This window comes from Nicotiana attenuata, chromosome 7 (genome assembly GCF_001879085.1).
Source record: "Nicotiana attenuata strain UT chromosome 7, NIATTr2, whole genome shotgun sequence".
In the NCBI taxonomy this organism is placed as follows: Eukaryota; Viridiplantae; Streptophyta; class Magnoliopsida; order Solanales; family Solanaceae; genus Nicotiana; species Nicotiana attenuata.
This window is the reverse complement of record NC_031995.1, coordinates 47,408,725-47,427,545: the sequence shown is the minus strand read 5'-3', so window position 1 is coordinate 47,427,545 and position 18,821 is coordinate 47,408,725. Positions and strand designations below refer to the sequence as shown.

The 18,821-nt window shown below is 38.0% G+C and overlaps 2 protein-coding genes across 2 annotated transcripts; one reads left to right on the top strand and one right to left on the bottom strand.

Moving 5' to 3' along the window:
- LOC109229042 (probable LRR receptor-like serine/threonine-protein kinase At4g26540) lies at positions 10,312 to 14,012 on the top strand. Its single transcript, XM_019394348.1, has 2 exons — positions 10,312 to 13,245; positions 13,344 to 14,012. Exons 1-2 carry the CDS (start codon positions 10,434 to 10,436, stop codon positions 13,808 to 13,810), a joined length of 3,279 nt encoding a protein of 1,092 aa, XP_019249893.1. The 5' UTR covers positions 10,312 to 10,433; the 3' UTR covers positions 13,811 to 14,012.
- On the bottom strand, positions 14,381 to 18,187 carry LOC109229041 (regulatory protein RecX). The gene is made up of 6 exons (XM_019394347.1): positions 18,045 to 18,187; positions 16,639 to 16,922; positions 16,436 to 16,523; positions 15,998 to 16,090; positions 15,553 to 15,640; positions 14,381 to 15,045 (listed from the first exon to the last, which is right to left on the bottom strand). The coding sequence occupies exons 1-6, from the start codon at positions 18,107 to 18,109 to the stop codon at positions 14,755 to 14,757; spliced, it is 909 nt and encodes a 302-aa protein (XP_019249892.1). The 5' UTR covers positions 18,110 to 18,187; the 3' UTR covers positions 14,381 to 14,754.

The following is an 18,821-nucleotide window of genomic DNA, read 5'->3' as shown; positions in this document are numbered from 1 at the left end:
ACCGGCTCCCTCTGCCCGGCCCGCGCCAAGAGCAACTGTGGATGAGGGCGACAAGAGTTTGGTTGCTCGGCGGACCGCATCTGCAGGCGACACTGTTCGTTTGGAGGTTGCTCCTTGGTCAGAGACTCAGATCCCCGCAGTCCGCTTAACGGGCAAACCTTCTCGCGTCGATGGAAGAGAGGCCCCGTCAAAGAGGTGAAGGATAGTGTTAGAAGGGGCTTCTTTAGCCGAAATGCCCTCGAGGGGCGACCTCATTTTGGCGGTACCTGAAACCGGCGGTGGTGCCAGCCCTGACATGGAGGCGACAATCGTTCCGGGCGTGGGAGAGGATACTACGACCGAAAGACAGAGTTCTGAGGCTGTCGCTATTGTTCCGAGCGGCCCATCGACGTCTCAGCCGGGCCGTACCCCCTCTTCGACTAGTGAGAGGTTGAAGGGCGTAGTGGTGGAGAACTATGAATCCGATTCCGACATTGATCATGAGGACATGAGGATGTTCGAGGAGGGCTTTACTAGGGTGGACATAAGGGCGAAAGGCCCTTCCCGCATACTCGAAATCCCGTCAGATTTTAACCTGTTGGAGGACACGGTGGATCTGGTGCTTCAGTTTGACCTTTTTTGCTCCGCCGCTAAATGCAGTTTTCTTCGGGAGATCAACGATTCTGGTTTGTCACGCGGTGTGGGCGGGATGGCCCTAAGGGTGAGTTCCCTTTTGTTGTTTTCTTTGTATTGTGCCCTTTGCTTTTACTGATTCTCTCTTATATTTTTTTAGACTTACATGCTAGAGATCGAGAGTGCTCATAGGGATGTGACGCGGGCCAAGGTTTTTCTAAAAATGGCTGAGAAGTATCGGTGGTATCGCAACAGGTGCCGTGAGACGCACGAGCAGCTTAAGGCAAGTGCTAGTACCCAATCCGTCAGGGAGGAGTTGGAGAGAAGGGACGAAGATCTGATGCGGTCTATCTACAGATGCAGCGAGCTCGAGGAGCTGCTTAACGCCAAGGACGAGGAGCTCGAGGTGGGCAAAGGGGTTGCCGCGGAATGCGAAGACCTTTAGGCAAAGGTGTTGTCTTTGCGAGCCGAGCTTGAGCATAATGCCACTAGAGTCGCCAACCTAAGCTCAGGGTGGACGGAGAAGGTGGATGAGCTCGAAACGAAGGTGGCCGAGTTGGAGAGATCCAAGGGAGCTCGAACGGTGGGTTTGGCGAGGGCGGCGGCGCTGGAAGACACATTTGCGTCCTCAAGTCTGAGTGGGAAGCTGAGAGGGCGACGACTACACTGAGGGAGGAACGGCTCGAGGAACGGATCGATGAACTTGATAGGGATGCTTTGAGCCTGAGAGACCGAGTTACGGCTCTCGAGGACGAGAAGACGCAACTGTTGGCACAGGTCCCCCCTCAAGAATCTGCCTCTGCTGCTGTTCCCCGCCGTTTGTACGAGTTATGGGTCCATGTTGAGGCCCAACGAGATATATACAAGGGTTTGTGGGAGGCAGGGAGCGTTCCTGAGGCCACTTTTAAAGATGCTCGGGTGAAGGCATGCGAGGCTCGTCTTGCATGCGGTTATGACCCTGCAACACCGGAGGCTGGTGAGGGTGCTGAGATTAAAGACAAGCTTCCTTGTGATGATGACAATGCTGGAGTGAACGGCAGTGGAGATGACGCCGAGTGAAGTTTTTTGCTGCTTTTGTACTCAGTTTTCTTTTGTTTTTTGTTGTTGTTTGTTTTTATTTTCTTCTTGGAGGCCCACTTTTGGCCTTTTGTAAGGCACAGATGTTGCGTGTGTACATCTTCTGAATAAGACGGTTGTTTAGCCTTTGGTTGCATATCGTTTGACTTTCTTTTTCTTCTCTTTTTTTTTTGAATAATATCTTCAGATTTCCCCGTGATGAGTCCCTGATTTTTACTTAGGAATTCGAATGCGGTTTTATTTCGCTTGATTCGAGCGAGATCGAAGTCAGACTTGCCAACTTAGGCAAAGTCAGTTTTGACTTGTAAATTCGAGCGAGGTCAAATTCTAACTTGCCAACTTGGGCGAAGTCAGTTTTGACTTGTAAATTCGGGCGAGGTCGAAATCTGACTTGCCAACTTGGGCGACGTCAGTTTTGACTTGTAAATTCGAGCGAAGTTGTATATTATTTCCTCTTGGCGATGGATGGGGGCCGTAGGCGCGTTAATTTGAGCAGAGTTGAATTATGACCTGTTATAAGTTCGACGAGGTCGAATTTTACTTTCACTTGGCAATGGCCGGGGGCCGTAAGGGTGAAAATTTGAGCGAAGTCGAATTGTGACCTTTTATGAATTAGAACGAGGTCAAATTTTACTTTTACTTGGCGATGGTTGGGGGCCGTAAGGGTGTAAATTCGAGCGAAGTCGATTGAGACCCGTTATGAATTCAAACAAGGTTAAATTTTACTTTTACTTGGTGATGGCCGGGGGCCGTAAGGGTGTAAATTCGAGCGAAGTCAAATTGTGACCCGTTATGGATTCGAACAAGGTCGAATTTTACTTTTACTTTGGTTGTATGCTGATTCGGTGGAGTGGTAAGGATGTCGCATGTGGCCTTGCTTTTATTGGAGAGGATTATTCGTTGTTGTATCGTTTATGCATGCGTCGGGATGAGTCTCGGTTTGTTTATTCTTGCTTTTATTGGAGAATATTATGCGTTATTACATAGTTTGTATGTTTAGGTGGAGTCCCAGTTTATCTAGTCCCTTAATTGCTTGGCCTGGAAAGGCCGTTGACGGACGTGCGATGAACTTATTGTTTGGGCTACTGTCGCCCTTGGACTTCATCAATTCAAACGAAGTTCGAACGTGATTCATAATATTTAGTCGGTTGGATTGGCGTAGAATTGTCATGGCGAGCATACGTGCAAGCTTCTTGAGTTCATGTGTTGGAGGGATGGGTTCGATGCTCAGTCCCAGTTATGGAGATTGTTTCTTAATAACGTCAGCCTGTTCTGAACCGTTTCTGTTATTTGTAGCATGGTACGACACAGAGGGTTTTTCTTAGTTGTCGCAGCGAGGCGATATGGTGCGGAACATTCTCCTGGTGTGTTCGGTGGCGTTTGTTCCTTGTTCATGCACTTGTAAGAATGCTTGTGTTCCTATCCCAATCCAAAAAAGAAAAGAAATGACAAGTTAAGCTCAAACGAAATTGCCTGTTACCTTGACTTGGTAGGTCGGCGAGGGGAGAAGGGCGTTGTAGGACGACTCGTTTCACCCCGTACTCAAAGGGCGGTTTCAAATTTGACAGCCTCACATTTGGCTTCGCCGTTAGTCGCGTCTGGGCTTCTTATGGGCTGAACTTACTTTGCCCGTTGGGATCTCGAGTTCGAGTCTCGGTCCAATCCCGTCCGATGTGTGCAAAAAATAAGGGGAGCATTTTATAATCCGTACATAAATTACACTGTGTATACGGGTGAAACAAAATGAGGCAGGGTAAGCCAGTTCTTTCAAAGAATCATACAACAGGCTATCGTCTCTTCCTAAGAGGTGGGAGTACAGATCAACACATAACGTTTAAATAGGATTGCGGACGTGCTAGGTGCGTAGCAGCCGTAATCCCACTTTGAGTACTCATACGACGTGCCAAACCAATCGCTACAGCGAGGTGTGGATTTTATATAGATATCAGACATAATTTCGATTTCGTGTAAAGGTCTAACCCTGATTGGTTTGGTTATTTCAAAAGCTTGCCTACAACTTTCTCAAGTTGGTGTTTATACTGAGAGTGAGGCTACTACAACTGGGGATTGAAACTCCAGCTGGCTTTAGATCTAGAGGGAACTAAAGTTTTGGCTAGAAAATCACCACAGACGGCGCCAAATTGTTTGACCAAAAAGAGTTAAGCTTTTTGTTAAACTAATTAATGAGAAAATAGAGGATAAATCCTAGCCAAGGATAATTAAATTTAGATCAAAGCACATTGAATAAGAGAATAGGATATAATCGCGCTCGTGAACTTTTTAAGATTTTAAAAGATATCAAACGTAAATGACAGGCTTACATTCTTGACGTATTGTTTCGTAATGTAAGAATAAAGAAGGGAAAGAAGGAATGCCATTAACAACTATGTGATCTGTCTTTATTGATTCGATAACGACGATTACAAAGATTTGCATCCAAGATCCAAACCTTCTCTTGTTTTTCCCCGGAAGCCTTCTCCGGTTTTTCTGTCTCTTTTGGATGAAGGAGAGAAAAAGCCCCTCTTCTTGTTCTCTTACCTGCTATATATATAGTAAGTATTCCCTTTTATCTAACGGTTCTTAGCCAGAATACCCTAATCTATTGATTGTACGTTGGGTCGTTCCCCTCAAGTGTCACGACATATGCTTCGCCGTACAAGCTTTCTGGTAGTTCGCGGCCGAGATACTCGTCGTTATGATGCCTTATGGATACGACCACGGCTTAGTCGGCCCCTCACCATTCCTTTTAGCGTTGATCCACATGTATCAGATTTCGACCCATACAATAATCTTTGTATTTTGGCAAATTGATTCAGAAATAGTTCAGCGGAAGACTACGTGCTTCCACACACCATCATTCTCCAGAGATATTTTTTTTGTTTGTTGCATAATACGTTTAGAATTTGTCTTTGAATTGTTATATATTCGAGTTAGAAACTGTGGAAGACAAATCATTTGAAAACTCATATTCCTAAAAGACAAAAAGAAATGCTCACTTCCAAAAGAACAAGAATGGACAAGAGCTGCGATAAATTGAAAAAAAGGGAGATGGAAAGGTTGTGGGAGGAACATGGGGCACGTATATGCACGTTCTTGAAAGTCGCATAGTTGGTGACACAGGTAGTGGTAGATGATATATCAAAGAGTTTGTATCAGTAAAAAAATTTAAATATATTGTTAGATCATTCAAAAAATATTTACAAATATATTATCTTAAAATATGAAGTTTAATTTGTAATTTTAAAAATAAAATAGGTATACCAAATAAAGGTGATATGAGAGTATAAAATTTTCTTACATTGACGATACATATAACTTAAACCGGTATATAATAAATCTTATTCTTTTGGAACATCCACAAACTCATATGCTCTTGTTTTAATTTATTCCCCTTAGGATAAAACCAATATCTGTCCATGATTGCTAATGTGGGATTTCAACATTTCGATTAAATACAAAACCCAATCATGTCATGTTCTCATGTGACACCAAATTTTTATTTTACATCTGAGTTCCCCAAAATTTTAATTGATCGTGTCATGTGCCATGCATTTTCCTATAAGATCTGCATCATCGCTCACGTGATGACATCTCTTACTTACATAGTGTATTGAAACTCCTGATCTGATTCAGACCAAGAATAACCAAATTGCAAATAAATTCAACAAAAGAAAAGCATGTCTGCAGTGTGAGAATGAGGTGAAATTCAACAAAAGAAAAGCATAGTTTTAGAGAAACAAATAAAAGTATATCAAATTAATACTGTAATTATGTGAGTAAATGGTACAGAAGCTATATGACATGTGGCTCGTGGCGGAGCCACATGTATTAAAGGAGTCATTCTCAGAAAATTACCCTCTCTAGCTAGGTGAACTAAGCTTTGACTTTTTTATTGGTTTATTTCTTTATATTTTGATCGTTCTTAATAAAAAAATTTAGCTCCGTCACTATTTGTGACAGGTCCATCTAGAACGCAACTTGTCACTAATATTTGAACGTTATACATTAAAGGACATGTTATTTCATTGTAAATCATCGAATATAATTAATTATGATTAGGTAGTAACTATATATATAAATGTCCTGGATACAGGAAGAAGGGTGAATTATGTCTTGCCCGATTTTTGCGTGTTAAAGAACTTGCAGATTTCAGTATCAATCACAAAGTAAAGTGCATAAACTTAAAGATACAAGTTATTTTACGTGAAAAGTCTCCTTGCTCAAGGCAGTAAAAAACCACAACCTGTCCATGTAGGATTTTTTTAGATTTCACTAAATAATAAAAGCAATTTTTCGGTTATAACTTAATAACCAAGAGACTATAAACTCTAGTACATGCTTAACCCCTACAATCAACCAAATTATAGCTTCCTCTCCTAGACTATAAACTCTAGCCTAAAACATCAAACAAATTCCCAAAATTATTTATCTGCGATTATATTTCTAAATAGGTTACATTGAAAAACGATAACTCAAAATTTACGCAACTAAGGAACTAGGGAGCTTCTTCGATCAAATCACATTCTTCAATTGAGCAACTTGAATCCAGAATGCATTGTATACCTGTCATTTCTCACTAATACATATATTGGATAATTCTATTGTCCATCAAGATTTAGATATTTAGAAAGAAATTACCTAATAAGAGTAATACTTTTGTCTCTATTGAAATTTTAACCTTTATCTCTTAAAAATTTCACTAATTTCATTGACAGTTAGGTCCCATCCATGTCTAAACAAACTTTCATATAGTTATGAACATCGACTTTGTATAGTGGGTTAAGTACAAGTACAGTGGAGGGTGGAACTAATAACCAGAAACAATAAATGCAATTGTATAGTAACAACACTTTTCACAAAATTGTATAGAATTTTTACAGTAGCTTCGCATTGTAGATTAACTACGTACCATATTCTCAATATTAATGGTCTCTTATATTTTTACCATGCAAAGCTCAAGAAAATATTTCACCACCAGCAATGCTGGAACAGAGAAAATGAGGAGCTTTTAATTAATTCATGGAAAGATAGAGAATAGACAGCTATTTTTTATGGAATAGTAGTAATGTCAGATCATCTTTCTACTTAAAGAGAATGACTATTCACTAGTTTGCTAAGTAACAAACGTGACTTTTTTCCCACATTAAAATCCAGAAGTACTTTCTTAAAGATACCTACTCTTTTCAGGCTCAAAGGAGAAAAAGCTGAACAACTTACACTTAAAAGAAAGGGTCCGTTATCGTATACAGAATTTTTCATCCCCATTTTGGAGTTTAGCTTCTTTTTATGTTTGGCTAATGTTTCTCCCTTTATTTTCTTTTTTAAGTAATGTTTAATGATTTAAACATTCATTAATCCAGTAGGCAAAGGCATTAGATTGAGAAAATGGAGATAAACCGGTAACTCATAGGCAGTGGCTTAATTGATTAAGAAAATTACCATAGCATAGCGAAAACTAGTTTTCATATACTAATAACTTGTTACTGTTTATGAACCAGAACCTATAGTGTGATTTATCCATGACTAGGATGAAATTTGTGTGAAACTAAGTGGAAGTTTGAGTAGACTTATATTGAAGATCAAAGGATAATTAAGTTGTAGGTATGGATGAAATCCTACTTGAATTTAGAGCTAGTTGGTTCTCCTCGAGAAGCGTGCAGAATAATTGACTAGACAGACATTTAGGAGTTAATTCTACACCATTGATCACACAGTTTGTGATTAACCACTTAAAATAGCGTAACTGCCATTATAGACTGCACCATATTGTTTTTTTTTTTTTTTTTTTTCACCCGGTGTTCGATATTTGTATTGGAACCCAAATATATTTTATTTTGGCAGCCCCTTCGGGGGGAAAGCGCTCCCTACCAAGAATTTTTCCATACCGAGCTCAAACCCGGAAAAGGAACATCGCTAGCCATATTGTTAAATGTAATGTATGAAACAAATTTCATAGAAGGAAAAGACACATCTACTATGTGGCAATTTGCCTAGTTTATTAATTGATGAAGAAATAATGAACGTCAATTTTTTCCTTTTTTTTCTTGATTTTTAAAGTGAAGAGCCCGTGATCGAATTATGCTAAATGGAAAAGCACGAGAGTTGAGATCTAATCTACAATTGCTTTTTTTGTTTTTTTTTGGGTTGATTTGTGATACAAAAAAAAATTAAGATGTTGTGGTTTTGTCTCTCCAATTCAAGGCCAGTGCTCTTCTTCTTTTTCTTTTAATTATTATTTTAAGACAAGATTAATATCCTTTACAGCAAGCCCACCCGACAACATGACCTCAAACTTTTGCAGTTTAATAAAAGTAATTAACCCTAATAATTTTTTAAACCTGCATGTGCTCTTCACTACTACACCACCCTAGCTCAGGCTCAGATTCAACTCTCTCTAATTTAATTAGAAGAGCATCTCCATCCTAATACTAATATTATAAGCATAATCATTGTCTTAGAAATATAAATTTAATTCATGCACTTATTCTTCTATTACTTCCTAAGAATTGCAGATCCAGATCCCTATGCTTCAAATTAACACTCTCCTTTGTCTCTTTGTTTTTCTCTCTGTGTTTATTTAATTTCTGGTGAGAAGGTTGGCAACGGAAGTTTTTGATGATCCCTCGTGGTTAATTATTTTGTGAAAAGGTATTGATAAATGTCAGTTTGAATTTTAATTAGTCATAACTCATAAATACGAAGTAGATTTGACATATAAATTCTTTTAACTTATTCCTATTCTTAGAACATGTAGTCATAACTTATTGGTAGAAATTTAAAAATAGCCAGATTTACAACTGGTCGTTCAAAAATAGCTCAATTTCAAAAGTAATTGAAATTTAGCCACTTTTTATGTAAAGATAAATCTGAGCGAAAACACTGTTCAAAACCCGGAAAATACTCCAGTATATTATGCTGGAGTTCCAGGATAGTATGCTGGAACTCCAACATAATATGATGGAGTTCCAGCATAAGTACACTAGAACTCCAGCATAATATACTGGAGTTCCAACAAGTATATTGGTCCAGTATAATATACTGGAGTTTGGAGCACCAGTGCTCCAGTCTCCAATATATTATACTGGAGCCAGCAAAGTATATCGGTCCAGCATAATATGCTGGAGTTCATACACAAGTGCACCGAACTCCAGTATATTATGCTGGACCGGTCTCTATTGCAGCAAAACGGTGACTATTTTTCATTGACTTGGTAAATGCTGGCTATTTTTGATTGACCAGTCCGAAAACTGGCTATACCGTGCTATTTTTACTAACTTATTCTATCTTATTTTTCATTTTCCTATCTGTCCTTTAAATGTAATTTTAAATGCGAGTTTGATAGGATAGAAGTCATTTAACACTTAGATATTATTATTAATATTTAACAGGAATATTTCAAAACTTATCAAAATGCTCTTCTGTTTGCTGCTGCTGCTGTTGTTGTTATTTTAAAATAGTATATATTTTTTGAAAAAATATTTTTAAAGCTACCCCAAATAAAATGAAAAATAAAATAAAAAGTAGAAGACTTGGCTCTGCCCTCAGTTCTTGCCCTCCTCTCCTTCATTACAAAGTCACTTAAAATTAGTAGCCATAAGTCTTATAATACATGTGGCTGACTCATACTATTGTACTACTGCATATGATATGATGGACCATTTCTGCACCTTCTCTTATTTAAACCATTTGAAAGAACATGCTCTTCCTTCCAACTTCTGGTACCAACAAATATTTACCAGAATAACCCCCTCAACCAAATCAAATATAGCCTCTTAATACCTATACATACCCTATTATCCTGACCCCCACCCAAAAAAACCAAACAATAGAAAAATCTGCAGGCAGTTGATTATATATTGCTCCATTTAAATGAATTGTACCTAGTAATTAAAACATAACAAGATTGCAGCAACTTGGCCTCACTAAAGAGTTATTTCAGACATTAATTATGCAACAAAAAGAAGGATGTGATAATTACTTATTTAAAACCAGCATTTGTTTCCCTTGGGACCTGCACTGATAAAAGATAGTCATATATAGGAGCGGCAAACGGGCGGGTCGGGTTAGATATGGTTCGGGTCGAAAACGGGTAATGAAAAAAACAGATAAGTTATCCGACCCAACCCATATTTAATACGGATAAAAAAGGGGTTAACCGACGGATAATATGAGTAACTATATTATCCATGACTTCTTGAAGATGATCACTTTTGGGAGAATTTCTAGTCTCCCAAACTTGAAGAAACCTCAATTTGAGGCTTTACAAACGTAAAAATTAAACTCATTGGTTATCCATTTTCTAAATAGATAATACGGTTCTTATCCATATTTGACCCGTTTTAAAAAGTTTATTATCCAAGCCATTTTTTAGTATATAATATGAGTAGTTAACTGTTTTCTTTTAACCATTTTGCCACCACTAGTCATATATGTATTTTGTGACAAGCAAAAACTACAATTGGAGAATTATTAACAAAAGAAACAAATAGGAGCCAAAGGAAGAAAGGAAAAGATGGTATTGATATGAACATTAATAATGAATTAATAAAGCCAAAGGAAGCCATATGCATCAGCAACTCTGAAATTAACAACTATCCCAAGTGCAATAATAATAATAGAAAAATTGAAAGTGCTCTTGGATCCAGATCTTCTATTGCTTTTCCTCTATAAACAAAACATGGGGTTCCCCCCTTTACAATCCCAAAGTTCTCTCAACTTTCTCTCTTCTTCCCCTCTCAGCAGCAATGCCTGCTCCTTCAACAAATCCTTTTCTTCTTCTTTTTTCCAATATCTTCTTATTTCTCTCCTTTAACTCTCTTTTCTTCTCTTCTTGTTATTCTATTGATGTACAAAGTCAGGCACTTGTTGCATGGAAAAAAACATTAAACAGTTCCAATGATGTTTTGAAATCTTGGAATGCTTTAGACAAAAGTCCCTGTAATTGGTTTGGCATACACTGTAACTCTAATGGTCAAGTTGTGAGTATAAGTCTCAAGTCAGTAAATTTACAAGGACCATTGCCTTCAAATTTTCAGCCCCTCAAATTCTTGAACACCCTTGTTCTTTCATCTGCTAATCTCAGTGGTCCAATCCCAAAAGAGTTTGGAGACTATCTTGAGCTTAATCTCATTGATATTAGTGATAATTCAATCACTGGTACCATACCACAAGAAATTTGTAGGCTTAACAAGCTGCAAATTTTGTCTCTCAGTTCAAATTATCTTGAAGGTGATATTCCTTCTGAAATTGGCAATTTGTCCAGTCTCAAGAATCTCTTGATTTATGACAATCAACTGAGTGGTGAGATTCCAAAGGGTATTGGAAAGTTGAGCAATCTTGAGGAATTCAGAGCTGGTGGAAATCAAAATCTTAAGGGTGAACTCCCTTTGGAAATTGGAAACTGCAGCAACTTGGTTTTTCTAGGCCTAGCTGAAACAGGCATTTCAGGGAATTTGCCACCTTCAATTGGCAACCTGAAAAGGATTCAGACCATTGCAATTTACACAGCTCTCTTGTCTGGACCAATTCCAGAAGAGATTGGTAATTGCAGTGAACTCCAGAACTTGTACTTGTATCAAAATTCAATCTCAGGTTCGATCCCGCGGAGTATAGGGGAGCTTAAAAAGCTCCAGAGCTTATTGCTATGGCAAAATAGCATAGTTGGTGTGATTCCTAATGAGCTTGGAAATTGCAAAGCTCTTACAGTTATTGATTTATCTGAGAATCTTTTAACAGGTAGCATTCCTACTAGTTTGGGTGGCATTTTAGGTCTTGAGGAGTTGCAGTTGAGTGTCAATCAGTTATCAGGTATTATACCTCCTGAAATATCTAATTGTACTTCTCTGTCTCATTTGGAAGTTGACAACAATGATATTTCAGGCCAGATTCCTAATGAAATAGGAAACTTAAAGAGCTTGACTTTATTCTTTGCATGGAAAAATAATTTAACAGGCAATATTCCTGTTTCCTTATCTCAATGTGAGAATCTTCAGGCTCTAGACCTTTCTTACAACAATCTTTTTGGTCCAATACCAAAAGAAATCTTTGCTTTGAATAATCTAACAAAACTGCTGCTTCTTTCCAATGATCTGTCTGGCTTTATACCACCTGATGTTGGAAACTGCACAAACTTGTACAGATTCAGGGTGAATAACAATAGGCTAGGTGGTACTGTTCCATTGGAGATAGGAAACTTAAGAAGTTTGAATTTCCTTGACATGAGTCACAATCATTTTATGGGAGGAATTCCTGCATCATTATCTGGTTGTCAAAATCTTGAGTTTCTTGATCTCCATTCAAATGCATTCACTGGTCCCTTGCCAGAAACCCTGCCTAAAAGCCTACAGTTTGTAGACATTTCAGACAACAGGCTTACGGGTTCGTTAAGTCCAAGTGTTGGTTCTTTAGCTGAATTAACAAAACTGAATCTTGGGAAAAATCAACTTTCTGGCAGAATTCCAGCAGAGATAGTTTCTTGTAGTAAGCTTCAGCTGTTAGATCTTGGGTACAATGGTTTCTCAGGTGATATACCTAAAGAGTTGGGTAAAATACCATCCCTGGAAATCTCTCTCAACCTTAGTTGTAACCAATTTACAGGCGTGATTCCAAGTGAGTTTTCAGGTCTTAGCAAACTAGGAAACCTTGATCTCTCCCACAACAAACTCATCGGGAATTTAGATGTTCTTACAGACCTTCAAAACCTTGTCTCACTCAACGTATCATTCAATGACTTCTCCGGGAAACTGCCCAATACCCAATTCTTTCATAAGCTTCCTTTGAGTGATCTTACTGGAAACCAAGCTCTTTACATCTCTGGTGGGGATGTGACTCAACTGGGACCCGCTCGACGTGCCAAATCAACCATGAAACTTGCTATGTCGATCCTTGTCAGTATAAGTGCTGTGCTAGTGCTTCTAGCCATTTACACCTTGATCAGGACACGAGCGGCCAAGTACAGATCTCCAGATGTTGATGCTTGGGAAATGACTCTTTACCAGAAGTTGGACTTCTCAATAGATGACATTTTTCATAATCTAACATCAGCTAATGTCATTGGCACTGGAAGCTCTGGAGTTGTGTACAGGGTAATGACCGAAAATGGGGTTACTCTGGCAGTCAAGAAAATGTGGTCATCAGAGGAATCAGGAGCGTTTAGTTCAGAAATTCGTACTCTAGGTTCAATCCGTCACAAGAATATTGTACGCCTCCTTGGTTGGGCTTCAAACCAGAACATGAAACTACTATTCTATGACTACCTATCCAATGGGAGTTTGAGCTCATTGCTCCACGGTGTTGGCAAAGGAGCAGCAGAATGGGAGACCAGATTTGATGTGGTCATTGGAGTAGCTCATGCACTTGCATACTTGCATCATGATTGTGTACCTCCTATAATGCATGGAGATGTCAAAGCAATGAATGTATTGTTAGGCCCTAGAATGGAGCCTTACCTGGCCGACTTCGGGTTGGCAAGGATTGTCAACACTGATGTTGATGCTGACTTGTTGAAGCAAAGCCAAAGGCCTCATCTTGCTGGTTCTTATGGCTATATGGCTCCAGGTAATTATTTATACTATCCCTTTTGTCTAAGCTTGATTAATTTGCAGATCAACTTTTCCTGAATTGACAAAGACACTGCCCTTGTTGTGTACCCACAGAACATGCTTCGATGCAACGGATCACAGAAAAGAGTGATGTGTATAGTTTTGGTGTGGTTCTCTTGGAGGTACTAACAGGAAGGCATCCATTGGATCCAACATTGCCTGGGGGTGCACACTTAGTTCAATGGGTGCGCGAGCACTTACAAAGCAAGCGCGATCCAAATGACATTCTTGATCCAAAGCTTAGGGGAAGGGCTGACCCTGAGATGCATGAAATGCTGCAAACTTTAGCTGTTTCATTTCTGTGCGTGAGCACGAAAGCTGATGATCGTCCAATGATGAGGGATGTTGTAGCCATGCTCAAGGAAATTCGAAACGTTGATCCTGTTATGTCTGAATCTGACCTGTTAAAGAAAAATGCAAGTGTAACAGCTCTTCCAAAATCACCTGGAACCAAGAATGTGGATTCCCAATTATCCTGTAGCTGCTCTTTTGTGTTTTCTGATAACTCTATCTCCAAATAAGGCTTCAGCATAGCGAACAAACTTGTGAATATGCCATGTTTCATAGCAGTATGACTTAGAGCAGGTTATAGATTTTAATTATAATCATTTCCATTCCTCAATCATGTAATCCTAGTAAGGGTGTTTTCAATTTAGCATTAGTATTATAGAGTGAAAATATCAGTGCTCATCATTATCTGAAATTGGTTTGTTTACATACCAATTGGTACTCTATAGTCTATCAATCTTTCTTTTCTTTTCCTTTTTCTGTTCCATCGGGACCTACCTGTTACCTCTCACCAACATAAGTATAATTCTGTCCATCAAAACTAAAACAGATGAAAAAAAGATCACCTAATTTATTGAATAGAAATAAGATTCCCAAGTGTCTCGCAAGAAATAGTCCAGCTGCCAACAATGAGTTGGCCCCATCACATGCTCATGTGATTTCTGAGAGAAGCTTTTAAGCAATTAGTATGCTTGCTCGTAGGGGATGAATGTCACTTAACTTCGATTTCACGTTGGAATTTACCCCCATAATGTGGGTTTTATGTAGTACCATGATACCATTTCTTTGAAAACAGTTTAATAGGTAGAATTGATACATAGCAAGGTATCCAAACATTCTCTATTAATATGAATAAGCAGAGAACATATAGTTGAAAACTGAAGCATTCTTATTTACAATCTGGTTAATGTGGCACAAGGTACAATTACTTCCAGTGAAACTGCTCATTCCTGTCATAACAAGATGAATATATCGCCCACACAACCCGCCTTCTATGTTGATCTTAACACTTCAAACTATTTTTGAGATGGCAACAATAGAGTGAATAACTGATCCATTTTCTTGTACTTCCACTAAGAGCCATTTTACAGTAGGAAGCAGTGCTCTTGCCTACTTCATCCGGCAATGGCATCAGCAAACAAAATCATCATAATCCCTTTCGCTGTGTAATGAGGCTCTACTCAGGATAGCTGGACTCTAACTTCTTAAGTATGAAACTAACCACACTCCAGTCAAAGCCACGGTACTGAAGCCAACGAACAATCCTTGCTTTACGTTTTTCTCTAGGCACACCCTGCCCTTTAAGCCACTGCTTAGATGTCTGGACAAACAATTGATCCCGAGAAGGTCTCGACATAGTAACTCTTGATTCTCCTGAGCCGTCCTCTTCACCAGCTTCGTCATTCTTGAAAACCAATTTTACGGCCTTGTTTGCATCTGCTTCGCTTACACCCTTCTTGATCAAGGCCTAATCCGTAAAATGATAAGGATGTTCAATCGGGTTATGACAAAAGCAGAACAAAACCAAAGCAACCCCTCTGTATAATAAAATGGAGGTGAGAAGAAAAGAGTGTAACTACTCAAAAGAACTAATGAAGGACCACATGGTTGGAACATCATAACTAAATAGCAGACTGTACCTCCATAATTGCACTATACTTGCAATGTTAAAATTATTTATTTCTCTTTGTTAAGTACTCAAGTTTGGATGTAATAAGAAACATATATGCTCCTGTGTCCTCCTAAGTGGATGGAAAAAGAAAAATTCCAGATTACCCAAGGGAAATTCATGAAGATATTTACTAACTGCTCTCCAATGCTAGCCCAAATAAGACCAAGTCAAAATGAAAAAACAAAAGGTAGGTGAGAAACCCATTATTTTGGAACCGTACAACCAATTCACTCTATACAGAAGCATAAAAAAGTAAGCTCAAAATCTCCTTCAGTGAAGTAGTTGACAAAGAGGAAAATTTACTTGCTTGATTCGTCTTGGGCCCCAACTTGAGGAAGACCATCTGGACCGAGAAAACATTTCAGCATACAGACTATCATTGATTAAACCCCTAGAGAAACACACAGAACAAATAAGAATGAGGTCATTATGGCGAAATTGAGATTGAGCCAAGAATTACCAACTCAGAAACGACACAAAACCTATTGCACTATCTTCTTCTTCTACTAAATTTCCTTTTAGCAAGTCTAAGTGTAACTCTTTTTTTGAGAAGGAAAAAAAAAAGTTACCACTTAATGTCTAAGTGTAACTCTTAACGTCTAGATAAAAATAGTACAATGTCGGTGAACAAGTGACAGCTGTACATCCATAGCCAAGATATGACTGTGATTTGAAATAACATCTATGTGTTACGAAAGACCGGGTTGACTACTTTGATGGAGAATATCTTGATGGCAGTTCAATTTACCTGGTATGGAAATCTGTTATTACAGCATTAACAACACTGATTGTAAACTTTCTTCCCAGGAGTTTCTTCTTCAGTTCTGCAGCTGTGAGTGCTCTGCACAGTTTAAAAAAGCATGCATCAGAAGAAGCTCCATTTGCATCAATCTAAGGGCTTCTTTTCTTAGCTTCACTGACTGGAAAGAGAATTCATGTGCATCAACAAAGGTCTAACAATTTCATCATTGGCACATCATTCTCTCCCTGAAAGCCACACTCATATAGCTCTATGCACACATATAAAGAAGGAAATTAATGTTTATCCGTCTAATATGCACCTTAGAGTCTTCAACACCATTTGAAAAGATCAGGTTGGAAGTCAGATCAGCGCAGTAGCAAATAACAGTTGATAGCAAATAATTAACGACCAGATAGAGAGATATAAGACATTTAATATTCTAACCTTGAAGCAAGTAATTGAACTGCTATCCTTTCTGCATCAACTCTAGCTTTATCAGTTTCAGCACGCCCGTTAACTTCATCTTCCTTCCCTGAAATTCCATAATAACTTCTTATTTTCTCATTTTCCATAGTTTGAACGCTGCATTATAATACGAGTTTCACTACAGGTAAGAACAACAGAGGTGTGGATAAATCCAATCATACCCCATTCAACCTCATTGTCTATGCTGGTCAGAAGCCTTTGTTTATGATTTTGAGACTTGGAATCAAAAGATATGCCTCCATTCTTCAACCTTCCACCAACAGAAAATTCAGTTTCCTGAACATTCCTATCCACGTAACTCTGCTTTTCTATGTCCAAAAAGGGCTTCCTTGGTGAAGCAGCTTCCAACTCTTGGCATTCTTTAGATTTCTTGGGAATGTGCTTGACTGGAAATGCGCTATAATCTCTGCCTCTGGAGCAGCTTATGGCACTGTACTTCTGCACCCTAATAATCATATCATATTAAATCAAACAGTTTCTCGAGAGTAACATACATATATTACATACCATAGTTATATGCCCATTTTGATAAATTAGAGAATGAACTGCTGTAATATTTTCTATGCCCATATTTGCCCTAAAAATCAAAAGTGTGCTTGACTAAACCATGTGACACAACTACCATACTCGAGAATTTCGAGTATAAACTGCTTTAATCTTTTCCATGGCTATGTATGTTTGCCTAAAATTTAACCTTTGCTTAACAGAGCCATGTAAGACAAGTACCGATTTGGAGAATTTGAAGAATGAACAGCACTAATCTTTTCTACGGTCATGTCCTTCCTAGATATCAAACATTTGCTTAAGAAACTCATGTCGCAGAAGTACCCATTTAATGATTTTGGACAACAAACTGCTCTATCCTTTTATATGGTCATATTTGGTCTAAAAATCAAACCTTTGGTTAACCAACCCACCTAACACAAAGAACCTATTTCAAAAAATTTGGAGAGTGAACTATCATAATCGTTTGATGGTCACCTTTGGCCTAAAACTCAAACCTTTTCTTCACAAATCCACTTACACAAGTGCCTATTTCAAGAATTTGAATAATGAACTGCTATAATCTCTTTCGGTGATCATATTTATACTAAAGATCAAACCTTTGCTTAAACAATCCACTTAACACAAGTACATTTTCTATGGTCATGTTTGTCCTAAAGATCAAACCATTGCTTAAAAACCCCAGTTAACACAAATACCCATTTCAATAATTTAAACAATAAACTGCTGTTATCTTTTCTTTGGTCATATTTCCCTAAAAATCAAACCCATTTCCGTAATTTGGAAAATGAACTGGGTAATCTTTTCTATGGTCATTTTTTGCCTTAAAAACCAAACCTTTGCTTAAACACAACACACGTTGTAGATTCACAGAAGCACTTTTAAAAAAAAGTTGTCAGCTTACAAAGATACTTACTATACATCAGCAAATGCAGTAATATGTGTGAACATTCAATAGTCAGAACTCTAGCAAACATAGTTGCAGCTGCTAGTAAAGAACTTAATAGGGTAAGAATGATAAACTTTCTTCAAGATAAAACCCAAAGTGAGGAAAACTACTGACCAGGGAATGAAAATGGCTCGACAATGAAGCTGGATTGAAGCTTTAACTATGAAAGAAATTGCCATGTTTTGTTTGTAGAATTTTAGGGCTTAATAGTTCGTTTCAAGGAGCCCCAAATTGTTTTACTATGAGCTGTCAGTTGCATGAGCTTTTTCTTCTTCACTAACTTTTGTGATTTTCTTTTTTTACTATTGTCCCTTATTTTTGAGGTAGGTCTATTTTGGTACTTCAACTATAACCCTAAGTATATTTAATCCCTTAAGTACACTAAAGTGGATCACCTTTAGTCTTACTGACACAATGTGTTCAAAAACTGATGGTGTTACCCAACTCTGATTCATGAAGCGATTCTTCTGCTCTGAAGCAAAATATTTTCTCACATTTTATTGGATAATGCAAATTATCACTTTAATTCCTCATTTTTAGATAATATCGTCTAAAATTTTGACCTTGAAAATATCCCCTCCCGTGCTTTTCGATGAAAAGATGACACTATATAGATGCTGTAAAAATAATAGCCCAAAAACTATATAAAATTTGTATATATATACATTAAAAAAATTCGATTGATTCTTCCAAAAAGAAAAGTTAAATTTTAAAAAATAGAGCTGCCAGGATCACTTCTAGGCATATTATTGAATCAAATGAATAACCAGGTTGTATTATCACTTTTAGCCAGTGTCAGAAACTATTTACATCTGGTAGCCGAAAAAGTATATATATATATATATATATATATATATATATATATATATATATATATATATATATATATAT